We start from the raw sequence: 19,322 nt of genomic DNA, 5'->3' as shown, positions 1-19,322 counted from the left end.
TCCTGCTCTAGCCACCTCGTAACAGGCAACGTAAGACCAACTGGTCTAAAGATTTGACCGGCAAGTGATACCTAGATAAGCCTTGTCCCCAGGCGACCAAATGAGAGCAAAAACGTAATGACAAGTGTTGCCTTGAACCGAAGCACTGAACAGACAAGGCGTCGATGAAATGCTGAGCTTCTTACTGCATGGGGAAATATTGAGGCTCTAGCGTGAAGCCTCAGTGCTTACGTAGAGGTACCCCGTACCTCGGAAGTTTTGAAGCTGCCCCTCATCCAACGTCCCTCAGAGAATCATTAAACTTTTATGTCGTCTCACTTTTCACTCCAGGCAAAATTTCTTCTTGGGCTGTGAGCTGTGATATATACGAATGCCAGGCGAAGTCATCGTGGGTTTTCGGTTCTTGTCCGTGAATCATTTCCCAAGGGGTTGGCACTTGTCGTCTGTCCCTTCTCCACCAGGCGCTCTTTCCATCGTCATCACCCCAACCTCTTTACCCGTATGGCCATCGAGGTTCTCGCAACTTACGGGTAAAAATCCCCAAGAAAAAAACGGTTGCTCGTTTACAACGTTCACCTTTTCTGATACGACCCGGGATTCAGTCAACCAGTGAGTCGACCCGCAGCGAGAAACTCTTGACAGCACAATCAGGTATAAAGAGCCGACAATCACTTCCACTTGGATGTCTACTTCTCGTCTCCTCACTTCTTCAGCTCTACTGAACCCGCGAAACCGCGTTGCGCAACCACAACACGGACCTGGTAACAGCCCGTATCCCCTCAAACAGTGCCACCGCAACCTCACACGTCTCCCCGCGTCGGCGCACAGCCGAAACAGACTTCAAGCGCGAGAGTACCGTCCTACCGGAAGTGTCACTGCCAGCCCGGATTTGCTGGCACCCAACTTGCCGGTAACCTTGCCTAGCTCTGGTGCCGTGTCTCCACCCGTCGCACAGACCCTGACACCATTCTGGACCCGTCCCCGGAACAGCAGCACTTGCTCCAGGACCCTAGAGCTAAAGACCCCTGGGACAGCCTCCCCCACGGCACTTAGCCTACCGCCACCAACGCCAACGCCGCCCCTCTCTTCTACGCCGCCGCCCTACTCTCGCCTCCCTGTCGTCAGCCGCTTCAACCTGCCAGTACTTTCTGGGCCCGCTGTATTTCAGACCCAGCTTGAATATCTGTCTTCTCCTCCACTTCACAACACCCAACGTCTTTCCGGATCATCAACTCTTCACCTCCTGGACCGGCGTCATTACTCAGTCATGTCCACTTCACCTCAAGACACCCCCATCAAGGGCTCACCCGCTGTTGAGCGGGTCACCGATCAGCTGGAGAAGCCTTCTCTTGATGATCGTAGCTACCGGGTCATCCGTCTCTCCAATAAGCTTGAGGCTCTCTTGGTGCATGATCCGACGACGGACAAGGCCAGTGCTGCCTTGGATGTAAATGTTGGAAGCTTCAGTGATGAAGATGACATGCCTGGCATGGCCCATGCTGTCGAGCATGTGAGTTTCCACGTCTGGTACATACATAGATGTATTGTTTTACTGACCTTGATGGCTTCTGGCTATAGCTCCTTTTCATGGGTACCAAGAAGTATCCGGTCGAGAATGACTACAGCCAGTATTTGTCGACAAATTCTGGTAGCTCTAACGCCTTCACTGCAGCAACTCATACCAACTATTATTTCGAGGTGTCCGCCAAACCCAGCAATGATGATGAGGAGCTCTCGGCCACCAACCCCTCGCCCCTTTACGGTGCTCTGGATCGCTTTGCTCAGTTCTTCGTTGCGCCGCTCTTTTTAGCCAGCACCCTTGACCGGGAACTTCAGGCTGTGGACTCTGAAAACAAGAAGAACCTGCAGAACGATACGTGGCGGCTTCACCAGTTGGACAAGTCCAACTCTAACCCCAAGCATCCGTACTGCCATTTCTCAACCGGAAACCTGGAAACGCTCAAGGCGCTTCCTGAATCCAAGGGCGTCAATGTTCGTGACAAGTTCATCGAGTTTTACCAGAAGCATTACTCGGCCAACCGCATGAAACTTTGCGTGCTCGGAAGAGAATCACTGGACGTTCTTGAAGGCTGGGTTGCCGAGTTGTTCTCAGACGTAGAGAACAAAGACCTACCACCTAATGAGTGGAAGGATGAAGCTCCTCTTACGCCGGAGCAACTCGGAGTAGTGACCTTTGCCAAACCCGTAATGGATTCACGAGAACTCAACATCACCTTCCCCTTCCTAGACGAGCATCTCTTGTTCGAGGAGCTTCCAAGTCGCTACCTTAGCCACTTGATTGGCCATGAGGGCCCGGGCAGCATCATGGCTTATATCAAGTCGAAGGGCTGGGCTAATGGCCTTAGCGCTGGTGCATGGGCCGTGTGCCCTGGCTCCCCTGGCATGTTTGACATTCAGATCAAGTTGACTCAGGAGGTATGTCCTCCCAAGATCCCTGAATCTGATCCAAATCGCTGACCAAAAGATACAGGGGCTCAAGAACTACCAGGAGGTTGCCAAGGTGGTGTTCCAATACATCTCCTTGCTCAGACAAGCAGGACCCCAGGAATGGATCCACGACGAGCAAAAGATCATGGGAGACATTGACTTCAAGTTCAAGCAGAAGACTCAGGCTTCTAGTTTCGCGAGCAAGACAGCCGGAGTCATGCAACGGCCACTGCCCAGGGAATGGCTCTTGAGCGGAACTAACAAGCTGCGCAAGTATGATGCCAATCTCATCCGCAAGGGCCTAGATTGCTTGCGACCTGACAATTTCCGTATGTCTATCGTTTCGAGGGAGGTGCCTGGGACATGGGAGCATAAGGAGAAGTGGTACGGTACCGAGTATTCCCTATCCAAGATTCCCAGCGAACTTATGGAGGAGATCAAGGAGGCTGCTGCCGTTTCTGATCAGGAACGGATTCCGGAGCTTCATCTCCCGCATAAGAACCAGTTCATCCCTACAAAGCTGGAGGTTGAACGAAAGGACGTTAAGGAGCCGGCTCTTGCTCCACGGATTGTACGCAACGACGACCTTGTCCGCACTTGGTATAAGAAGGACGACACATTTTGGGTGCCTAAGGCGAACCTGATTGTCAGCTTGAAGAGCCCTTTGATTCATGCGTCTGCCGAAAACGTTGTCAAGGCCAGGCTCTTTACCGATCACGTCAAGGATGCCTTAGAAGAGTTTTCGTACGATGCCGACCTTGCTGGCTTGTCTTACCTAGTATCTCTCGACAGTCGTGGCTTGTTTGTTGAGGTATCTGGGTACAATGACAAGTTACCCCTCCTCCTGGAACGGGTTCTCATCACGATGCGGGATCTTGAGGTCCGAGACGTCAGATTTAATATCATCAAGGAACGTCTGACCAGAGCTTACCGTAACTGGGAGCTTCAGGTTCCATGGTATCAGGTTGGCGGCTTCACGGAATGGCTTACCGCGGAGCATGACCACACGGTCGAGGAGCTTGCAGCTGAGCTACCACACATCACCTCGGATCAGGTCCGGCAGTTCCGGAAGGAACTTCTCGCTCAGCTGCACATGGAGGTTTACATTCATGGAAACCTCTACAAGGAGGATGCTCTGAAGCTGACGGATATGGTCGAAACTACCCTCAAGCCGAGGGTGTTGCCGCGTTCCCAGTGGCCGATCCTGCGTTCGTTGGTGTTCCCGCCTGGGTCCAACTACGTCTGGAAGAAGACGCTCAAGGACCCTGCCAACGTGAACAACTGCATTGAATACTTCCTCTATGTCGGCGACAAGAACGACTCTCTTGTCCGTGCCAAGACATTGCTCTTGGCCCAGATACTCCAAGAGCCTTGCTTCGATCAACTCAGGACCAAGGAGCAACTCGGATACGTGGTATTCTCGGGAGTGCGTGCCACTTCCACCAGCTACGGATTCCGATTCCTTATCCAGAGCGAGAAGACAGCGCCTTACTTGGAGACTAGGATTGAGCTGTTCTTGGAGAAGATGGCTAAGTGGATCGAAGAGATGGACCCCAGGCAATTCGAGGCTCACAAGCGCAGCTTGATCGCGAAGCGTCTTGAGAAGCCCAAGTTCTTGGACCAGGAGACCAACAAGCAATGGAGCCAGATCCATAGCGAGTATTACGATTTCGAGATCGGTAAGTCCGCAACATCTGAGGTTGGCCCCACTACCTCGAGTCTGTACTGACCTTTTTTTCTCTAGCCCATCGTGATGCCGCCCACGTCAAGCCTCTTACCAACGAAGAGATGGTTGAGTTCTTCAAGTATTACATTCACCCTTCGTCGCCTACCAGGGCCAAGCTCGCCATCTACTTGGAAGCTCAGGCAAAGAGCGACGTGACCACTGCCCAGATCACCGAACTCGTCAAGACTCTGGAACTTGATGCCACTACCGCAGCCAAGACTGCCACTGATCTCCAAGCGAGACTGAGCGCGGCAGACCATGATGAGGACAAGGAGATTGCTGGTCTCAAGGAGTATCTCAGCCATCTCAGTGTTTCCGAGACCAAGATTGACGTTGCCACCGAGACATGGAAGAAGCTCCATGCCGAGAAGGTCAGCGGCGTTGTCAAGGATGCGGCGCCCCCGTCGTCAAACGGCACGAAGCCGATCCTCATTGAGGATGTGCGTAGCTACAAGGCTGGACTGCCTGTCAGCGCTGCTGCCCGGCCGGTGAAGGATCTAAGCGAGTATGAAGAGTTGGACTCCAAGCTTTAAGTAGAAGCATCAAGTAGTGTATTAGCGGATTGCACATCAATCCTTGCTCGGAATCCCCGGAAAGCAAAGCTATGATGGAAGACCATTGTTTGTTGCTAGACGCATGTGCCAGAGTATGCGTTTGTCTGACCTGTTTAGACAGCATTGGCAGGTTACATGTATGGGATGGAGCTCTCCCCTGGAGGACAAAGCGAAAAGGCATTCACTTGCAAGAAAAATACCCTTTCCATTAAATGCAGCTGAATCATACAGGCCCATAACAGGTAGACTCAATCCAGTTGTTGCTATGGTGATTTGGCGTGTAGGCGTTTGTGGCGATGAATCGCCACGGTGTGTTCAAACAGAGGATATGCTCAAAGTTCGAGGGACCAACGTGCAGGTAGGTACAAAGAAACGGCCAGTCCTGCAGGCGTTTCGAAACAAAGCCCACGACTGAGTCTCCCCTGGATAAAACAACGGTGAGATGCGGTATGGACAAGAATAATGGATCATGCTCCCTCTTCAAGGCTCTCTTTTGTGGAAATTTCAAGAGCATCCGGCCCGCAGGGACTGGTGGGCATGCTCGTTGTGATGTACTTCACACTTTTAAAACCTTTGAAGGCTCTCATCGTAGTTTCAATCCTCTTTCTCCCCGTCATCTGGCTACGTAATAAAGGTTGGGAGGAACAATATCTCTAGATATACAAGGGGATGAAATTCCTATCTTGCTAAGATGGTTCACGGCTGACTTGATCTAGCTCCTGATTTGTAGCGTGTCTCACGGCAGATTGAGTGATTCACTGACAACGGCGCTGGTGACGTTCGTGCTTGTTTCAATTTGTTCTCCTCCTTTCAAACGTAACCCACGGCTCTCAACATTTTGAGCTTTCGTTATTGAAGGAGCAAACCAGTACGTACGCGGCGAGAAACCCTAGAACACAGGAATCACGACGGGACTTCCCGTGAAGGACACGGAAGTTCCAGGTTGGAGGTCCTGTTAGAAATTAACGCTACTTCCCGCCCCCGGACTGCCTACCACTAGCAGCGTACCAGAAACGCGGGGGTGTGCTCTTCCCCTTGCCCAGGGCGCTTCATCAGCCCTAGAACCCGCATTTCACAGGGCTTGGGAGGCGGACAGTGCTCTCAACCACATCCCGATTTTACATACAGGTATTTTACAGTCAGGACAAGCAGGGCTGTAACGCGACCGCGATTTCTGCTCGCTTGTGACTTTGTGGGTTGTGGCCGACTGCGCTTGCGCTTGCAGGTTGCAACAGCGACGAGACCCAGTCTGTGGGAGCGGGACCACGGTCAGAGGACAACCCCAGCTTCCGCTGCGGCAGGGAAAAAACCACATCAACCCACAGGTAGACGACGCCCAGAAGCTCATTGGACAGGATCACCATCACCTGCTCTCCAAACATATGTATCGCTCCAGCTTTTGTTGTTGGCAAAAAGAGACAGACAACAGACGGCGTTTGTCAAAGTTTTTTTTTTTTTTTTTTTTTTTTTTTTTTTTTTTTTTTTCAAATTTGATACCATTTCTGGCCACCACCAAAAAAGGTACCAGGTTCCCGTTGACGTGACGCAACAAATTTCCACGCTGTAACACCCGATTCCCGCTACTTGGCCTCCGTCGCTTTTTCCGGCTCCAACCTGCCCTTGCTGATCGATCGCCCGAACGAGGTCCCGTCGAGGCGTCGAGAGTCCACTGGAAAGGACTCCAGAAAAAAACGACGCTTTGAAAAGAAAAAAAAAGCTTGAAGACTGTCGGGCCAACCAGTTTACCCCCATGCACCACGACTAACCTATCACGGACGCCACCACCAAAGCGTTGACACAACGACTCGCTTTCCCCAGACGCAACTTTATTGTCTGGCTTTGCTCCTGTCGTTATCAGTCAAGTCAAGTCAGTCAGTCAGTCCGTCCCCAACCTGACCGCCTTACCTGCCTCAACCACTCAGCGCTCTGTCCGAGTCGCTCTACCGTGCCGGTGCGTGACTGCTCTGCCGACTCATCGTCTCACTGGGCTGTCACGATCTCCCCGATCTCCATCCGGCATCCTCCACCGCGCGCCGTCCCCCACTTCCCACCTTCCATCACGCCGACCCAGCGCCTTCCGAGCTGCACAGGCAGCTCACCTTCACCACGTCTTCCTCAAAGAAACGCAGGATTACCCGCCAGTCGACAAGGGAGCAAGGACAGGAAGGGTCTACCGACACTGCCCTAGACGTGGTGCTCTCTACCGAACAAGAAGCAGAGTTCGACCCGGCCTACTCGTTTGACCACCAACGCTCGACTTCTACATCGGCCTCTGCTTCGGCCTCTGCCACCAACACTCCAGCATACAGCCGCGGCGACTCGCTACCACCTTCAGGCATTCCTCCCCACCTTCAGACCCAGTTCAGCACACTGTCTGGCTCTGCGACCGACGTCTCTGCCGATTCCGCCGCCAGTTCGCCCTGCGCTGCCTCGGCCGATCTCTCTGTCGACAACGATCGTGTTTTCGAGCAGCTCTTCGACTCGAGCTCGACTTTGCAGGCTTCCAATAGCGGGACCTTGAGAAATCAGTCTCCCTTCACCAGCCCGCCCCACCGTGCGCTCATGGGTGGGGCTTCAGAGCAGACACATCGATCTGGTTCTCCCCTGAAACGAAGAGCATCCAGCATGGATCCAGAGTACGAGAACGTGGACGCGCGGGAGGACGTGGATATGCTCACAGTTCCCGATGCCCAGCCCCAAGACCAACAGGCTGGGCAAGATGCGAAAGAGCCTCAGCCCGTGGAAGCAGACGTCGCCGGAGGTACAAACGTGCCTGTCGCTGACATGGAACTGCCGTTGAAAACAGGTAAGCGTGCCAGCCTTCCGTGACTTGACTAAAACCGCGCAGTCTTCTAACGGAAGGAAAATACAGAAATTCCACCGATCGAGCAACAAATCAAGACGATTGAAACACTTCTCAAGGCCTTCAATGATGCGGGCGCAAAAGAGGGAGATATTGCATACTTGGTATCACGACAATGGCTGAACAAGGCCCAGGCTTTCGGTGCAGATGGGCAGCCCACGAGCAAGGAGGCTTCAGTCGAGTCTCTTGGGCCGATCGACAACTCGGATATCATTCAAGCTATCTTCACCGACTCCGCTGGCCAGCAGTGTGTAAAGCTAAAGCCGGGTGTGGGCCCGGAGTCTGCCGAGCTGTTTCCCAAGGATGCATGGGACCTGGTGCTGTCATGGTATGGTCTAGCGGACGGGCAAACTCCCATTATTCGGATAGCGCACAACACCGCGCTCAATGCCGCCAGCGAGGCCAACATCCAGTTCGAGTTTCACCCCCCCGTCTTCACCATTCACAGGCTATGGTCGGCGGCGAGCCCCCTGCCCATCGAGCAAGAGATTAAACTGAAGAAGCCGCCACCGCCCGTCATTGTCCAAAGCACGTCTGGATCATTTCACAACTTCCTTAAGCAAATCAAGCAGTTGACAGGTGTCCCTGTGGATCGAAAAGTCCGGGTCTGGCAGCGACTGCAAACCATTCCTGCCACCGAAGAGGTCACAGGGCCCTCTGGCATGGAAACCCCTCCCGACTCTCCTGGGCGTTCCTCGAACATACCTAACTTCCTACCTAGGGCTCCAGGCTCTTGGCCCCAAATGCTCGTGGATGTTGAAGACTTCGGCAAACTCGAGCGTGGCGTGGACCGCGATTACCTCGCAGTGGAGGATACTACAACCAATTCCAACTACAACGGGAGGAAGAGTCTGTCATTGGTTGGCCTTACTGTGGACCAAACCTTGATCATCGACGAACAGGTTGACCGGGATGATTACGTCTCAACGTTTTTCACCAAGGTGGCCAATAGCAACAAGACCGTTGGCAACGGGATTGTCGCTCAGGCCCGTGGTGCTGCCAGCGGACGTAACAGTCCGGCTCCCCAGAGCGTCCTTAATAGGGGCCGGGTGCAACCACGATCTGGTCGTACACCAGGGTGCGTTGGCTTGCAGAACCTGGGCAACACATGCTACATGAATTCGGCTCTGCAATGTCTAAGAAGTGTTGAAGAGTTGACAAAGTATTTCCTCACTCACGAGGCCAAGAAAGAGATCAATGCTGAGAATCCGCTTTCCCATAACGGAGACGTCGCTTTGGCATACATGCGGCTATTGGACGAAATTTATAAGAATCCTGCGCCAAACTCGGTTGCCCCCCGTCACTTCAAGAGCATCGTGGGTCGGTATGCCTCCGCCTTTTCCGGCTATGGTCAGCAGGACTCTCAGGAGTTCTTGGGCTTTTTGCTCGATGGCCTACAAGAAGACCTCAACCGCATCAAGAAAAAGCCGTACATTGAAAAGCCAGATTCTACGGATGACATGATCGGCAACCCAGCTGCTATCAAGGAAATGGCCGATAAGGTGTGGGATATCACAAAGAAGCGTGATGACTCGATCATTGCCGACCTGTTCACGGGAATGTACAAGTCAACCCTGCATTGCCCTGTGTGCGACAAGATCAGCATTACGTTCGATCCTTTCAATAACCTCACGCTGCCCCTGCCCATGAGCAACGTCTGGTCCCGGACTGTCAAGTATTACCCGTTGAACGAGCCCCCAGTGGAAATCGTTGTCGAGGTTGATAAGACGAGCGCCTTCAAGGCCATCAAGGAGTTCATTTCAACAAGGGTCGGAGTCCCCCCCGAGCGTCTCGTTGGCGGTGAGGAGTTCAAGGGCAAATTCTTCAAGCAATACGACGACATGATGGCAATTAACGAGGAGATTCAGTCGGCCGATATTGCAGCGATTCATGAAGTGGAAGCCCCACCTACCAATGTCAACGCCAAAAAGGCCAAGAAGCAGGCGTACAGGTCGCTGCTTGACGATACCGAGGAAGAGCCCGCTCAACCTGTGTCAAATCCCTTGGCGGAACGTCTCCTTGTTCCGGTTCTACATCGCATGGACCCTAATGCGGCAAGTGCCAGATACCACAAGAAAGTGGAGGACATGCCACCGCCACATTACATTGTGTTGACGCCTCAAGAGACCTGTGATGAGAACGTCATCCGCAGAAAGATTCTCGAGAAGGTAGCCACCCTGTCTACGTGGTCGGAATTCTTTGCCGACGAAGAGGCATCAGAGGCTACGGATCCCGAGATGGTTAACGGCGCATCCGACATCGACTCTGCGGACTCTAAGATAGTTGCCAAGTCCGTTGAGGGCGAGGAAGATATTGTCGATGTCACCATGGGTAACACTGCCGAGAAACCAACGGTGTCGCCAGCTCCTCAAACGTAAGTAACCCCCGTGAGTATGTTAATCTGCGCAGAGTGTTGCTAACTAGGACTGAAAATAGTCTTCCGGCGTCGATCAAGCGTTTCAAGTCGCAGCGGCCCAAGTGGATTGACCCTTCAGTATTCCTGAATCCAGCCCTGCAGAACATATTTGCGATGTCTTACTTCAGAGAGTCCCATGGCGGTGTTCCTACTGGCTGGCAAAGCGTCAACGAGACCAACAGATACGAAAGACTGAGCACAAGGGCCCCTAAGAAGGAGTCTTCGGATGTGGAGATGCGAAGCCCGAATGCTTTGGATGGCTCGGACGAAAGTGGTAGTGAAGATGCTTCCTCGGAACATGTGGATTCAGTGACACGGATGGCCGATGAATCGAGCGAGGGTCCGGATTCTCCTAAGGGAAGTGTAAGTCAAACTACTGCAGTGTCTCCAGCTATTTGGCTTACGTGGTACAGTGTGCTGACGCCTTTATTAGGATCGATTTATTGCTAGTCCTTCTAGAGGAGCCAATACCGGTCATCGCGGTAAGAACAAGAAGATGAAGAATGGCCGCGTTTATGGCAAGAAGGCAAAGAAGCGTCTCGAGAAAGAACAACTGAGAAAACGATCTGCGGCCGCCCAGCAACCCATCGAGGTTCCCGAGCAAGATTACCGTGTCGATTCCGAGGAAGGGCCCCTTGTGCGTCTTGGCGAAGGCATCGTTGTGGACTGGTACGAGGACGCTTTCGATACTGTCTTCTCCCCCGCGAACAGGACCTACAATAAGATCGAGGCCTTGAATGACCCGTCGTTGGGCGCCAAGAAGAGGCAACGGGAGCTGCGTAAGAAGAATGGTATCAGCCTGGATGATTGCTTAGCCGAGTTCGAAAAGGAAGAAATCCTGTCCGAGCAAGATACATGGTACTGCCCTCGTTGCAAGGAGCACCGTCGCGCAAGCAAGAAGTTCGACCTTTGGAAGACCCCGGATATCTTGGTCGTCCATCTCAAACGTTTTAGCTCCGTTGGCTGGCGTCGGGATAAGCTGGATGTTCTTGTCGACTTCCCCATCGAGGGCCTCGATTTGACCGAGAGGGTCATCGACAAGGAGGACGGTAAGCAGGAGATCTATGACCTGATTGCTGTCGATGATCATTGGGGCGGCTTGGGCGGTGGTCATTACACTGCATTTGCCAAGAACTTCCTTGATGACCAGTGGTATGAATTCAATGGTAAGGCTTCCGGTTCCCTTCAACATACACCGACAAGACAGATGCTAACCTGGAGTAGATTCATCCGTTTCCAAGGTGACCGATACCTCGAAGGTTGTCTCGCCTGCTGCATACTTGCTGTTCTACCGTCGCCGCTCAAACAAACCTCTCGGTGGGCCCAAGTGCGAAGAAGTCGCCCAGCGCTATTCCCTTGACGATGATGAGGAAATGCTGGGCTCGGGGGAAGACCAGCGTCTCGGTCATGGCTCCTCCCTTCGTGGGTCGCCGAGCGCTTCGAACGGAGCAGGTCAAATTCTCCTGCGAGGAGAAGTTGGTTTGGTTAGTGGCCGCGGTTTAAATGGCGAGTCCGAACTGCCTCCCTATGAGGAAAGCAATGGCACGATTACTGCCCCTGGGGTGCGGAAGAGCATCGAGTTTGAGGACGAAGGTATTGACCTCCCCAAATACGGAGTTGCGGGTAACATGTCCGGCATGGCCTCTGCTATCCCCAAAACCTGGAGCTTCGACAACGTGCCCAAGACCGGCTCCCAAGCTAGTGGCTTAGACGACGAGATTGCGAGCGATGTGGCACAAGGCGACAACTCCGGCGACGAAGGTTCTGTCTTTGCTGATATCAATGAATATGGCTCCGCTGTGGACTTCATCGGGCCTGCTGCACAGGACGACGATTACTCTGCATTCACTGACAATGTCCCCCCGCCACCGTCAGAACAGGACCAGGACAACATGGACCAAGTCACGCAATTGACCTGGGACCACAAGGAGCAAGTACACGAGGTCTTCGTTGATGGTGGCGCTGATATCGACGACGATAAGGTCGCGGAGATTCACGTCGACGATCAAGAGCAGCAAAGACAATCGCCACCAGGTCAGGTACCGCCAAAGAAGCCGGAAGAAGGCGATAAGTCTTCAGACTAGTGGCGTCCGGCTTCGTTCGTGACCGCAGCATAGAATAGGGTCCGATTGCGCTGACGTATCCTCATAGCCTGGATCCCTTTGATAGATAAGAAATGCTTTTGTTGGAAGAAGGGAAGATTTCGACACCTGCTTGTGTGGCACCACCCACTGTCTGTCTGCTGTTTTACCCTGCCTTCATGTTTCCTCCCAGCGTTTGGGCCGTGGCGGGCTTGCCTTTTGTTACAGGCTTCGTAGCCTTGTTCTTGATCGCTGTCGTTGAAAACGTTTTTGGGGTTGTGCATGGTCCATTGGTCATCGGTAAAGATTTCTGTTTGTCTTATGGGTTGGTTTAGATGTTTTAAAACAAGCGCATTGTCACATACCACGCATACACATACACACGCATACACATACACACGCATAACTTTACATACATACGCCCACATACATACATACATATACACTGGGCTTACAGCGAAGCCTGGGTGGAACCCCTTCTCATTCGGGTAGCAGATAGAGAAAGAGGGAGTAGGCTTGGGGAAGAGAGGGGAGAAGGAAGACAATGAGGCTAGGAAAATACAAGGACTTCTCACATTGGAACTTTGGAATTATGGAACATTATCATAGGAACACGTAGCGTTTGTCGATGGGTTGATGATTGCATAGTTAACCTGACATAATGTGTAGACGGTTCTGGCCTTCCTTGTGTCCATGAGAACGATAGCCTCGGTGACTATAGACTCATGCCGCCCTCTTCAGATAACCCGAAAGAAACAAAATCTGCGCTGGGCCCTTTCTCTCTAGTGTACAAACATCCACCACACCACTTTACTGCGGTTTCCAAGGCCCCCATGGTCCCTTACATCGTCAACGAACAAGCTAACCCGGAGAGATTTCCGATTCACCGCGTTCAAGAAATGGGGGACGGCGATCGCTACCTACCGAGCGGGTGCTAGCAAGCTTTAGTCAGGGAACTATGTGAGCTAGGAACGGGATTATCAGGCCACTGATATTCACGAGGAAACCCGCAATTCCACATATCCACCTAATCCACCAATCCGTCATGACCCCCTTGCTTGTTCTACTTGTCTGGTCTGGGAAGGGGGAAGGGGGGTTGCGCAAGGGAAAAACAAAAGAAAAGAGAGACGGAAGGAGAACCGTTGAGATTTGATTTTGAGACTAGAGTACCTGACCTCCAGGAGGGTGTTACAAGTTGACAAAAGGCAATTGGATAGTAAGATAGATAAGTGTGCTCGGTGTGGCCGCTCACGCCAGTGAGAACTAAGGGACTGAGACGAAATATATTGGAATATGGCTGTATCAAGGATAAAAGTTAGAAGTACATATCATTACCTGTACTAGGTGCCTGAGATATAGAAAATTCACTAGTTAACTGTGATGATTACTTGGTAGTCGAACCCGTACATCAGAATTGCTGCTACTAGAGTGTAAGAGCTACACTATGTAAATAGTGGAGGTGCTCATAGAATCGTGAACTAGTCTAGCCCTCTGACTAAAGAAACTAGTCAGGACGATCGTCATTCATCCCGCCGCCGAAACGGCCGACGTCCCCGGTTGTTGATTGTCATGAAGTTTAGTGGGGGGGTTTTGTTTTTGAGCGGTTAGGGTCGTTTTAGTCGACTCTAACATGCTCAAGATCCATTGTTTCAGGTATGTGAATTTGGTTTAGTTGGCTTCTTGGAGGACGAGAAAAAGGAGAAGGAGGAGGAGAAGAACATGTGTGTGTATGTGAAAGGATCAACATTGTTAGTGTCTCAAGATACTATCCTGTCAAAACTTCATAGAACAACAACAGTAGGCCAGGGAAGCGTTTTGTATGTGCTAAGACGTTGTTCGAACGGGTGCAGAATTGGATCTGAGAAAGGGATATGTGCCTTTGTGCAACCATAACACCTGCCTGGATGACTATCTCATGTCGCCTCTGTTCCTATTTTTTGGACCAAATGTGTGGTCTGGTTTTTCGAAAAGTGATTGTTTCAGAGAGGGAAACCCACATATACTCTCTTCTTCTCAAGAATTCCAGAGATCAATGAACCATTCAATTAAATACATAGCTTCCCACTCACAGACACCCCTCAGACAAGGCAATGATCGCCACCATCACCCGCAATCTCGGTGAAAAGATGTGTAACAGCAAGAGAGAGAGAGACCGAGATGTGCAAGATGAGATGAGATCTGTGTGACTGGAGTGTTGCGTGAACACACGTCCGAAAGACTAGACTAATCTGCCTATCAACCCTTGACAGAACAGGCAGCAAGAACATCCAGTAACAGAGTACTGACTCCCTCTCTAGGGAAACTGCGTGTGTGAGTAAGGCTGTGAGAGGAAAAGGAGTGACTAATATCCAGTATAGGTGGATATCGAAGGGTTGATCGACAGGGCTGAAACAGAAAAGGAAATCATGTTCGGAAGAGATGGCGGAGGGTTACTTTTCGGAGGGAGCCACTTGAGAAGATTAGTAGTCTGTTAGGTAAGAGGTTTTGATGATAGGTGTCGACTCGTCAAGTACACTAGATGGACTAGCTACTGGTCGTCAAGTGCTACTGAGGCTGTCCATTTGTTTCTTCTAGTTAGTGGGAGTGGCTTGTGATCCTCTCAACCAAGTTGACAATGGGTTTAAAAACCCTCAGCATGGACATTATTGACCATTGCGAGGAATTCGGATGATGAATGGCATCGAAGGGGGCATCCAAAGCCAAAAAGTCTCGATGACATTGCAGGTCAGGTAGTACGCAGCATGGGCCAGGGCACTTAACCATTACTTACGATACATCAAGTCAGTATCCGTATATGTAGTACAGCGTAGGTAGGTAGGTAGGTAGGTAGGTAGGTAGGTAGGTAGTTGACCAGGCTTCCCTTAGAAGGTCCAGTCCACAACATACACCTGACTGAATCATGTTGTGCAGCACGCGGGTTGGCGTGGCGACTCACTCCAATCTCGACTGCTGAAAATTCTCTGCGGCATGTTGTGAGTAGTGAGGTCCTGTCAGTTAGGGGACTCGGTCCGTTGTATGTCTCTCCCTTGTGAGGCCCGTTCAGCATAGCGTGATGCATGTCTCAGATTGACAAGACCACTTGTCCGAAGCGAAGACCAGGATGGGGACTAAGGGAGGTTGAACGGGCAAATCTAATCGGCCGACGTATGGAAATGTCTTATTGTCTTCTGATGATTGCCATCCTGGGCAAGTCGAAGGCTAGAGTTAGCAATGGCTTTCTCCTGTTTAGCTGAGCATGTAGAGAGCTTTGATTCGGAAAACCATAGACCATGTCGAATTCCATCTTAAATGATGACACCTGAAATTGCTCTGCCATGGAAGCGAGGGGAGATGTCTGGCGCACTGCTCGAGAAACAGTTTGTTGATCGCTGGGCGGCTGTCGTCAGGCTGAGCTGGATGTGGTGAGCGTACAGGCAAACGGAGATATCGGGTAAAGGTTGGCGAGTGTCGCTCACGGATCCCGACTATACCAAGTTCAAACAACCTCGGCGAGCGAGAGACGACTAATCATTCATCTCGCATCTGCTGTCGGTCATCACCCACACACCCTGGCATTACATACCCTCCTCCCAATGGCCTAACCGTGGTTAGCTTGTTCCAGAGTTTGCTTCTAGAAGAATGTAGGTGACGAGGGTAAGATCCGGATGGATGAACTGAATGAGGTGAGTGGCTGGCCCAGTCAAAAAATCCCGCTCACACGCAAGCCTGGCAAAAGGCAAGACAGGATGCGCATCTCCAGCTAATCCCCGGTCATGCAAGTCGAGATCTAGCGCGGAAGCTTGATAAGGAAGGTCGTAGCATTGGTGACAGCAGGGTGTGGGCGTGGCTGCATGACGGATTGGTCAGACCATCGTGTGTGTGTGTGTGTCCAATACGGCAACGGTGGGATGCTGGAAACTCTTCCCTCTTTCCGTCCGGTGCCTACTGCTCAGTGATGAGCCTCTAAGGCCTTCAATTTCCCCGAGCTGGAGTTGTTATTTTTCTTTTAACGTCTACTTCCGCCTCCCGTAGGGCATGAGACGTTCCCCGAGCTGGAGGTGGTGGTGACAGGCTGAATCCAGATGAGAATCTGTACAAGTGGAAGCCACCATCATGTACAGTCTTTCACACCACCACTGCAAGTTTCTGCTTTGTTTCAGGCAACGAAGCATTTCGTACGTCGCGTAAATAGTTCCGTGATAAATATGGGGGTTTGATGTCTGGTGATGTTGGAGCCCAGTGTTGGATTTGGAGGTTAGAGTTAAGGTACAGGTACCCGCCTACCACCGAAATGGAGAGCCGGAGCACCGAGATGATGACATATCACAGTGGGGTGGAGAAACACTGAACATCATATCTACGCCGTAGCATCAGCAGGGCTCTAGGGGCCTACTGGTAAAGAGCCGTCCAAGTTCCAAACCTAAGCCCAAGCAATAGTGCAAAGACTGGATCCTCTTCCATGTGATGGCCGAGAGAGAGAAAATACACTTTCGTACCCGTATAGGACAGCGCTGGATTTTTACCTAACCTTCTAAATCTACATGACATTGGGCCCTGCGAGGGACTGATGGTGGATATTTCCGAGGCGAGTTAAACCCAGACATGCCAGGGCGGCAAAGACCAAAGAGACAAGAGCCCAGAGACGTGCCTTGGCAACCTGCGCGCACGAAAAGCGAGGGCCTGGAGACTTGACCCATGCCACTGTGACATATACAAGCCTACATAAGAGCCAGGTTGGGAACGGACAAGACAGGGAGGATCTAGGTGTCAATGTGGCCGATAGGTAGTACATAGGTATGTGAAATGTCCAAGGGCAATGTAGGTAGACAGCTGAAGGCAGCGTGGTGGAGGTCGCCCCGAGGTCGCCGACTCCGAAGATCACTCCGCTTTGGGACCCTCAGCATTCGATGGTAGGTTGGCGAGGTTGGATATCGGTGCATGTGTAGCTTTGAATGGGACTCCTGTGAGACGCCGGCCGACGACTTTGGCTGGGACCAGCACCGAGATCTGATCCATAGCTGTGCCTGTGAGTGCCTGTGAGCCGTCAGCATCGGTGCTGTCGGGTGCTGTTTGTCCCGCGCCAAGTCGGGATCCTGTCAGCCTGTCCACACAGCCAGAGAAAACAATTCCCTTCTTGGACTATCGGGATGCTGCACAAGTTTGCTGACCTTGTTCGCAAATGTCGACGTGGTGTTGTTTGGACGAGTTCGGTTTCCTTTCCAATGACATGGAAGACAAAGTAGACTACTTGGCAGCGCTAGTGGTCCTTCTGATTAAACACCAAAACTGCCCCTGGTGATGCGCCTGTTTGGAGACTCGGCACGCCCTGGGCATCAAGATGATCCAGCTGTCGTACCTGCCGCCAGACGGGCACACAATCGAGACCACAGGTTGCGCATGTCGAGTTGTCGCAGCCATCTGAAAGGGCCAACAGATGTGAGAATGTTCTTTCCTTCGAGAACATGCAGCGCAGGCACCTGCACCAACCAGGGCCACACATACCACTTCCAGACCAGTGACCTTCAGTCCACCACAGCCAGGCCGTGGAACTCGAAGCGGCTGCACGGAGAGCAATTGCCCAGACGGGCCACGGCGGACGGGTCTCTACGGGCCCCCGTAGGCACGGGGGGTTAGCTACACAGTAATCCGCTTTCGCAATCATGATGGTCAACGATCAAATTTTGCTGCACCCCTTGTGGGTCCGTCTTTTCGGCCCAGCTGTCAAGAAGAGGGAAAGCGCACACTGTCAGGGTTCGGCCACGGCGACCAAGTGACCACCACCTCGACCACAGCGACAACCTCGACCACCGTACCGTATTCGCTGATGGTAGGGACCTACGGCAACATGATAATCTGTGGTGCGTCCACTCGCAGACAGGAATGCGTCGAGCTGTGCGCTGTGAGGGTGCAGAGGATGGTGCAGAGGATGCTGCAGAGGGGTGCCTCAGGCGCTTCATGTAGCCCTTCCAATGGTGCGTGCCGTTGCTGTGCAGTGTGTGCGGGTGGGCGGGAGGGATTCAGGACCAAGAGGACACAAATAATCGTGGGCTGCGTTAGCGCGTTCGATGATTTTTCTCGAAGGCGGCCAGAAGCTGGGGCTGTTCGCTGATGGGCCACTGAAATGTCGTGCCAATACCTTCCATTCCCGTTCGCGCAGCAGCTTCCCCCAACCGTTAGGTTGCAAGGCGGCCAACCCTGGCTGGTCGCTGCCCGCCCATGCCCTCCTCCCATTCGCTCCTCACTTGAGGTTTGGCCGAGCCTGACTGGCTCGCAGAAAGGGGGCCCCTCGCCCTTCCGTCTTGTGTTCCACCCCCCAATCTGAAAGTCACCTTGTGGTACCTGGCGATACTTGACCCTGTCGACCTTGCCTGCTTCCTTTTGCAAGAGCTGTCGCGCGCAGCACACTTCGCTCTCGCCAAGCAATGCGTGGCATTTTTTCAACAATCTTTCCGCCCGTCTTGTTGATGTTTTGATCCTGACCCGACGTGACAGGCCTACCGAGCGGGTGCTGATCCACGGGCATCGGCCAACCCGAGTGCCATGCCGCGCAGGTTCGGTGGATGAAACGAAAGCGTTAGTGCAGCGCTGGATGGCTTCCATGCCGGCTTCTACCAGTGTTCGGTCGCCAGGCTCGCGCGTCATCCCAGCTCCAAAGCCAAAACCAATTGGACCAAAGACCAGCAAAAAAATAGATAGAGTATAAGAAGCGAACCCCGCCCTTGGAAACCCATGCCTATCATGAGCGAACGGGTCTAGCCTCTCCCATTTTATTACATTTGCGGTTACCAATTGAGCAACCACCACATCTCCATTGGGAGCCGTGGCTTTTCCCTTTCGTCGCCGGCCTCCCTGTCTTTGTCATATTCCAACCACTGCCGCCGTGGTAGCCAATATCGACCAACAAACATCTCCTGTCCAATGTACGTATAGCATATCCCCGGCACCCCCTTGTTGAAGGTTCATGTTCAGGTTGGACTGTGGCCTTGAGGTCCCTTCCCGTCTCCCCATCCCCTTCCACAGTTCGGATTCCAATTCCACCCCTTCCCAGTTCCTCCCCAGTATTCCCCGGTGCCCCCTTCCTCCCGTCGCCGCCGTTCATTTCGCGACGGCAGCCAAAAGCTCTTTCCACTGCGCTTCCACTGCTCACTTCCACCCTTGCCTGCGTGCCTGCGTGCCTGCTTCACTCGACGCAGTCTCCAGTCTCCACCCGCCCGCCTCTCGGGCTGTAGTCCTCGAAGGAGCATAGGTACCTAGG

General features: G+C 52.5%; 2 protein-coding genes across 2 annotated transcripts; both read left to right on the top strand.

Moving 5' to 3' along the window:
• Positions 1-661: 661 nt before the first annotated feature.
• Positions 662-5,022, top strand: SMAC4_12071 (uncharacterized protein). The gene is made up of 4 exons (XM_003348843.2): positions 662-1,510; positions 1,579-2,436; positions 2,492-4,127; positions 4,193-5,022. Exons 1-4 carry the CDS (start codon positions 683-685, stop codon positions 4,705-4,707), a joined length of 3,837 nt encoding a protein of 1,278 aa, XP_003348891.1. The 5' UTR covers positions 662-682; the 3' UTR covers positions 4,708-5,022.
• Positions 5,023-7,290: 2,268 nt separating this feature from the next.
• On the top strand, positions 7,291-13,274 carry SMAC4_01914 (uncharacterized protein; the record flags this gene model as incomplete). The annotated part of the gene is made up of 5 exons (XM_003348842.3): positions 7,291-7,534; positions 7,601-9,965; positions 10,028-10,370; positions 10,441-11,173; positions 11,232-13,274. The coding sequence occupies 5 exons, from the start codon at positions 7,291-7,293 to the stop codon at positions 12,089-12,091; spliced, it is 4,545 nt and encodes a 1,514-aa protein (XP_003348890.3). The 3' UTR covers positions 12,092-13,274.
• Between the last annotated feature and the right edge of the window lie 6,048 nt (positions 13,275-19,322).

This window comes from Sordaria macrospora, chromosome 4, assembly GCF_033870435.1.
Source record: "Sordaria macrospora chromosome 4, complete sequence".
NCBI lineage: Eukaryota > Fungi > Ascomycota > Sordariomycetes > Sordariales > Sordariaceae > Sordaria > Sordaria macrospora.
This window is presented reverse-complemented; position numbering and strand designations above follow the sequence as displayed.

Coding starts and splice junctions, on each gene's coding strand:
- SMAC4_12071 (XM_003348843.2), top strand. CDS start 683: ATGTCTACTTCTCGTCTCCTCACTTCTTCAGCTCTACTGAACCCGCGA. Junction 1,511..1,578: donor TGGCCCATGCTGTCGAGCAT/GTGAGTTTCCAC, acceptor TTCTGGCTATAG/CTCCTTTTCATGGGTACCAA. Junction 4,128..4,192: donor GTATTACGATTTCGAGATCG/GTAAGTCCGCAA, acceptor TTTTTTCTCTAG/CCCATCGTGATGCCGCCCAC.